The 6,587-nt window shown below is 43.5% G+C and overlaps 1 protein-coding gene across 1 annotated transcript; it reads right to left on the reverse strand.

Moving 5' to 3' along the window:
• Positions 1-684: 684 nt before the first annotated feature.
• On the reverse strand, positions 685-2,000 carry LOC147957511 (uncharacterized). Its single transcript, XM_087533303.1, has 3 exons — positions 1,896-2,000; positions 1,333-1,797; positions 685-948 (listed from the first exon to the last, which is right to left on the reverse strand). The coding sequence occupies exons 1-3, from the start codon at positions 1,998-2,000 to the stop codon at positions 685-687; spliced, it is 834 nt and encodes a 277-aa protein (XP_087389429.1).
• Between the last annotated feature and the right edge of the window lie 4,587 nt (positions 2,001-6,587).

The raw sequence follows: 6,587 nt of genomic DNA on the forward strand, positions 1-6,587 counted from the left end.
ACCAGGCTGGCTGAAGTTGTGAGGCTGGGAGGCTGATGGTGCTGCTACTGGCTGATCCTTCTTCTTTCAGTTTTTGTTCGTCATTTCTCAAGCCATTGGACTAGTGCTACTTCCCTATGTGCTGTTAATGTATTAAGTAGTTCCTTTGAATTTGTAGTATTAGTTAGTTTGAATGTGGAAGTACCTTAATTTGTAGGAACGAAATGTTGCTATGTATGACCAAGGGTTTCATACCTTAATCTTTGGATAATTAATTATGTGAACTATTGGATGTGGCGCATAACGAAACGCCTCTACCATTGATACTAGTTCAACATGTCGGTCCAATTAGAGACCAGCCACTACCATATAGAACAGTTAGCATTTCATACTACAACCTGGCACGTACAAAACATCACACAGTGGAAGCACATCCCTAAGCACCTTGCATTGTACAAGGTCTTAGAGACAAGCCTCTACCATATATAACAGTTACCATGTCACACTACAGCCTATAAAACATCACACAGTGGAATAATCATAGCTAGTAGAGCATTAGGTACCAGTTAATAATAGTTGCAATCCATCACAAGCAATAGTACCTAGATATGAGTAGATATAGGTACGGTAATACACGACAAGTACTCGCAAACAAGAGCTAACATAACAAGTTCATTTGAGATTGATACATGGCCCACCGCAATTCTAAATGAGGTGGATGGTGATCATCATCCTCAAGTCATGGCGACGGGTGTTCGCAACAGTGAGTAGGATGGCCTGTCCTACCCGAAGATTCTTGGCACGAAGGAACTTCTTCCACCCTGCCCTGCTCAAGACAGTGCGACCGTCCGTGTCCACTGCATAGGCACAGCTGGTGATGGAGCCCGTTCTGGTAAGGCGTAGTCCAGCAGCCATGCCATCTTCGTCCGGGTCGATGCCACAGCTATCAAGTAACCTCTTAGGTAATTTCTGAAAACAGTTGACATGATCATATACATTAGTGGAAATAGCAAAACAGTTGACATGATATATGATCATGTCACGTGCAATTATCAACAAAGCATACACTTGAAGACACATATATCATTGGATTCAACACTGAGCATATATATCATCACATCAGTACACTATACGCCAAGCATCAAATTACTACAGTAATTAGGCATATTATTAGATTACTGCGTACACTAAGCATATCATCGCATATTACTACACTACATGCATGTCATAAAATTCTTCACTAAATGAATTCTAAACAAGGCCTCTCATCACAGTACTACAACTTGCATATCATATGAACTACTACACTAACTAAGCATGTATATCATGTAATTACCACACTAAGTAACATACCATGATATGCCGTTTAACATTCGTCCTTGTGAGGCGGGTCACGAATGGCTTCCCTAGGTAGTCTTCACGTAGCGGAAGCATGTCCCAGAGGTTGCCGATTTCCTCGTCACCCAGTCTGAGTCCTTGGGCATACAGGTATTCAACAAGTGGGTTCTCATCATCATCAGAATCGTCATCATCTGACTCAGCACCATCTTCCTCCTCATGAACTTCATCCTCACTATCCGGAATCAAATTTAGATAGATAACAGAAATCATGGGCCTATCTTTTCTAAAGGAGAAGCTGATCATTTCACCCCCACTAAGACGGTTGCGGGCGATGAAACGATCCCAATCATCTCCTCCTATCTGGGTTATCTTTCGCCCCTTCTCGACCTGCATAGTGTATGGGCCCCCAAGAGCATCGAAGGTCACGGTGTCTGCGACAAGCTCATTGAATGCCAATCTCACATTGCATGGTACGATCTATGTAAGATAAAAACAAATAACAGACACAATACATTAGTGGAAATAGCAAAAAAACAAAAAGAATGTACTGTCAGAAGGTTCATATAAATTGTTACCGCTGCAAAAACAAAAGAAGGCTGGAAGTAGATGCCGAACAGCGTGGCAGTAGAAAGGCTAGTCCGGCACCGTGAGTTGCAGCGTCCACATTGTGCTTCCTCCATTCTACACAGAACGTGTTGAACTCTAAGTTGAATTGTACATAGTACAATACAAAGATCATACATATAATAAATCATAGTGATAACCTATACTGGCAATGGCCAATCAATCTATTATCTATCATCTACGTAATAAAGCAATGCCAATGACAATGCAATGCCCGTCTCATCTAAACCTGGGAATATTTCGGCATCCAAACTAAAACCAGTCCAATCCACAGCACACATCAAAACCAAACCAATCCAGATATTTTCATTTAGAATCTAGACCAAACCAAACTATACATGCTCGTCATCCAACCCAGTCCAAACCGTTTTCAACTTTTGGATTGAATCCAAAGGTTCAAACCGTGGACAAAGCCATACGCGAGGGCACGTCATGAATCTAGATCAGACATGGCGTCAAAGCTCGAGAGAGGCGACGAGCTCCGGCCAGCAACAGCGGCTCTTGGATTTGAAGCAGTAGTAGGTGGTAGTGGTGGCTCAAACTAATTGATTGATTTGGTCTCAAACCATAGAAACCAAATCAAGATCCAATCCAAAAACTAAGTTTCAGTCCAAACCAATCGGCTCAAATCCGCCTCCGTAGGGAGACGCGGTTGGGGAAGGGAAGAAGAGGGGAGATCTCACGTACTTGCCAGAGTTGGCGGCGGCCACGCACCGGCAGCAAAGAGAGGGGTCGTCGAGAGATGGCGGCGACGGCGGCGGCGCTGGTCGAGAAGGGGAGAAAGAAAAATGTGGAGTGGTCGAGACGGGGAGAAAGAAAAATGTGGTACATGTGGTGGCTCGGTTGTGTGGATGACAAGGGGACCCACTTGTGAGACCGATAGCAATTGATGGCAAACCGCAGGAGGTGCAGGACCGCGTGCACAACCGCCACGTCCCCACGTGGAATGGGGACGGCTGGGTGGGTGTGTCAAGTCAAATCAGCACCCGCGGCTTCTCGGTAACTCCAAGAGGCAGGAGCAGTGCATTTCTTCCCCAAATCGGGTAGAAAACCCTCGTCCTCTCCCCACCCTCTTTTCCTTCGTCACCACCTCACCACCCCCTCCTCCTTCCTCACCACCCTCCTCCCTTCCTATGCCTCCCTCCTCCTTTCTTCGACCGACGATGAAGCGCAGGCGTGAAGATGCGGCGGACGAGCCGGAGGCAACCATCGGAGCACAACAGTCTGCTGCCGTAGCTGTAGCCGTGGGTGCAGCGGCTGAGTCCGTCGTAGCGGCGGAAGCTGGCGGTGCAGCGACCGTTGTGCCTGCTCCCGCTGCCATCACAGCCGTCGAGGCACCCATCGGCGAGTACAAGGTCGGGGAAGATCTGGAGGAGGAGGAGATGAGAAGGCGTAAGCGGAAGGTGCATGACGAAATCGAAGAGCTCATGGAGGAGAATGCCATAAAGGAGTTTGACCTAGATAGCAGGAAGTGCAGCGACTTCGACGAGGATGCCATCGACGAGCTATCTGAGGTAGTACTCTGTTTTTTGCTCTATTTTTTTCATGACATTGGGGTTTTTCTTGTAAACTAGATGAGCATCAATTTCACTTGGGCGTGCTAGTTCTACGTATGTAGGATTGTAGGGATCTAGCATAGATCTTCATGTTGGATGTGGATTTTTAAATCTGATTCACATTCTGATTCTAGCAGATACTCTGGTTTTTTTCATGGCATTGGGGCTTGTCTTGTTAACTAGATGAGCATAAGTTTCACAAGAGATACATTAATGAAAGAAGTGGGGTAATGAACCCAAATACAAGAAAATGTTCATGGCAGGGATACATTAATGAAAAAGTGGGTTAAACAATGGATATATGGCAGGATTCTCCATTGGCTTCCCAAGGACAGTGACAAAATGCTGCAGTTCCTGATTCATTTTAGTTTATGTAGATGAATTAATTTGCACACATGTTCATATATGATTAGTTTGCACACATGTTCGTAGATGATCCATTTGAAAATTCCATACAGCTTTCCATTTTGCAAAGGAAGTGATCGCTCCCTTAATAATTATGGGCTGACAGTACATATCCACTAGATACCAAAAAATCAAAACATTTCATCTAGCCAATTTTCCACAGTATGTTATCTAGATGATCACAGCCACATCTCTCATCAATATGAGCAGTGAGACACCCCATAGCTCCTTTACCAATTTCCTTCTGAAACTTATCAGGGTCTAACAATGTTGGAGAAGTAGTATTGCCGCTGTCAGAAAGAATAATGGTTTCTTCTACCATATTTGATACTTGGTCCAAGAAGAATTACACCTGTAACAAGTATCAAATATCATTAAACCAAGCCACTTCATGAAGTCTTTCATGTGTTAATTATGTACTAGTTGCGCACTAATCTATAAATGCAACTATTCCACCGTCCATATTTATACATGTTAGTTTCTTTGGCTCAATTATGTATGTGCACATACGCCTTGTTTCTAGCAAATAGATAGTTGCCATGTTACACATGTGTACTTTCAAAACATTGCAATTAAAGTCAATGTACCATAATAGATTAGCTGAGTTCTTCTATGTGTACTAATTCACTAATTCACAGGAGGATGACGACGACGTGGACTACAGCATGGACAGCAGGCACAGCAAGAGCCGGTACACCCTGAGGCATCTGATTGCTGGGAAGATCAAGTACCGTTTCTTTGGCAAGATTGGGTGCCCTTTCTGTTGCAAGTTGATCGGTGGCGGCATAGATGGCATGATCCAGCATGCCTTCAGCACTAGCAATGGACATGGTAAGAAGCATGACGCTAGTACTCTGGCTAAACATGCTGCCTATGCACGCTTCCTCGAGATTGTCAAAGTCAATGAGCCCTACAACATGCATTGAAGAAGGGAGAGAAGTGATGTGCTGCTAGAGTGCTGCTGCTGCCCCAGGACTGCCGTGTCCTGTTATGTTATGTATGTTTGTTTGTTGTTGGAGTCTAAAACTGATGTCCTATGGTGTGTCTGAACCTATGCTGAGCGGTGGTTGATCTGCTGTTTATGTTAAGAGTTTGCTGCTACTCTGGTTTAGTGTTCCTAGTTGTTAATACTATTTTGGTGATGCATGTTTAAGCCTTGTACAATGCTAGATGCTTAGGGTGGTGCTTAGAAAAATAAACAGGGTATTTCTGAAGCACCGGTGCCTATGTCTACAGGAGAGACGCCTAGTTATGCGTCTACCCTGTACAAATAAGCACATGTGCTTAAGAAAAGCCTGGTTTATTTCTATAAGCAACTCCCCTAAGCACCTTGCATTGTACAAGGCCTTAGCAACTCAAGTATCGTACGGTGGTATATGTTATGGTTGCTGTGTTATTCTGCCGTACGGTGATGCATGCTAGGAACTGTCATAATATGACTATGGTAGTTATAGCTTGGCATGACTATGTTTAGTGTATAACTCAGCATGTTCCTACCATATCTATGAGCAATTACAACTGAACTATGCATTAATTTTTGACAAAATGAAAGCATGCAAATGATTGCCGATTCCACCTATTGCCAAATCAAGCTTTTGTACTGATGATGCATTAGATATTGCAATAAGTAGAGGATGCTCATGATTGCCAAAAGTACCTATTTCCACTTTCTGATAAGAACTAAACGTGTATCAAATAATGCTAAAAGTAGAGCACGAGCATGAGCATGTATCAATGCATTAGATATTGCAATAAGTAGAGGATGCTCATGATTGCCAAAAGTACCTATTTCCACTTTCTGATAAGAACTAAACGTGTATCAAATGATGCTAGAAGTAGAGCATGAGCATGAGCATGTATCAATTGATGCTACCTATTTGTGTTTGAATGGGCTCAATAAAGCTGGTGCTGGTTTATGCTCTCTGCGTGACCGTGATGGTAACGAAGACACTTGGTTGGCTATGGTCTTGCTGTCAAATTTAAGTTTCAGTTCTTTAAGACTCTTTGTTTTTGCTGCTTGCTCGGGATCGACTAGCTTTCTCGGGCGTCCACGTGCTCTCTTCCTTTTGGGGGAGTTGGGTGCACCATTTTTGGGGGAGTTGGCTACACCGGTATCCTTCTGGGAGTTGGATGTGTCAGGTTCGTTGGAACCATCGGGATTGTTGACTAATTGTACATCCTCTTCTGAAGCATCAGGTAGAACTGCTTGCTGGGCATCGTACACCTCGTTCTGTATAAGAGAGAGTGCTGCGTTAGTTCTAATCATGAGACTTATGAAATAAATGATATATTCTTCATGTAGCGCTAAACGTTATGGGGAACTTATATGATTCGAGACAAAGCGCATTGTAATTTGAATGCAGTAAGGCTGTACATATTTTCCACCTGAAAATATCTATCCTTGCCTATATTGGATAACCGACACTGACGTCAGCATAGCTTTCAAGCTAAACAAAGTATAAATTTAAATTAGGCATTCAATTACCTGGTTCAAAATATTGGTCATTTCATCCCCGTTCCATGACAACATGTACTGCAGTGTCCAAACCGCACAGGAAGTCCTGCGATGTTTAGTTAAAGATCAGTAATCTTATTCGTGTACGCAAATAATAATTTATGAGGCCATGCGTACCCATCGGTCTGTTGTGGTATGTTCTCATAGCGTTTTTTGGTCCATTTGGC

Source organism: Triticum urartu, chromosome 7A (assembly GCF_056163025.1).
Source record: "Triticum urartu cultivar PI428250 chromosome 7A, HENAU_Tu73, whole genome shotgun sequence".
In the NCBI taxonomy this organism is placed as follows: domain Eukaryota; kingdom Viridiplantae; phylum Streptophyta; class Magnoliopsida; order Poales; family Poaceae; genus Triticum; species Triticum urartu.

Coding starts and splice junctions, on each gene's coding strand:
- LOC147957511 (XM_087533303.1), bottom strand. CDS start 2,000: ATGGAGGAAGCACAATGTGGACGCTGCAACTCACGGTGCCGGACTAGC. Junction 1,798..1,895: donor CTTCTTTTGTTTTTGCAGCG/GTAACAATTTAT, acceptor TATCTTACATAG/ATCGTACCATGCAATGTGAG. Junction 949..1,332: donor ATGTTAAACGGCATATCATG/GTATGTTACTTA, acceptor AACTGTTTTCAG/AAATTACCTAAGAGGTTACT.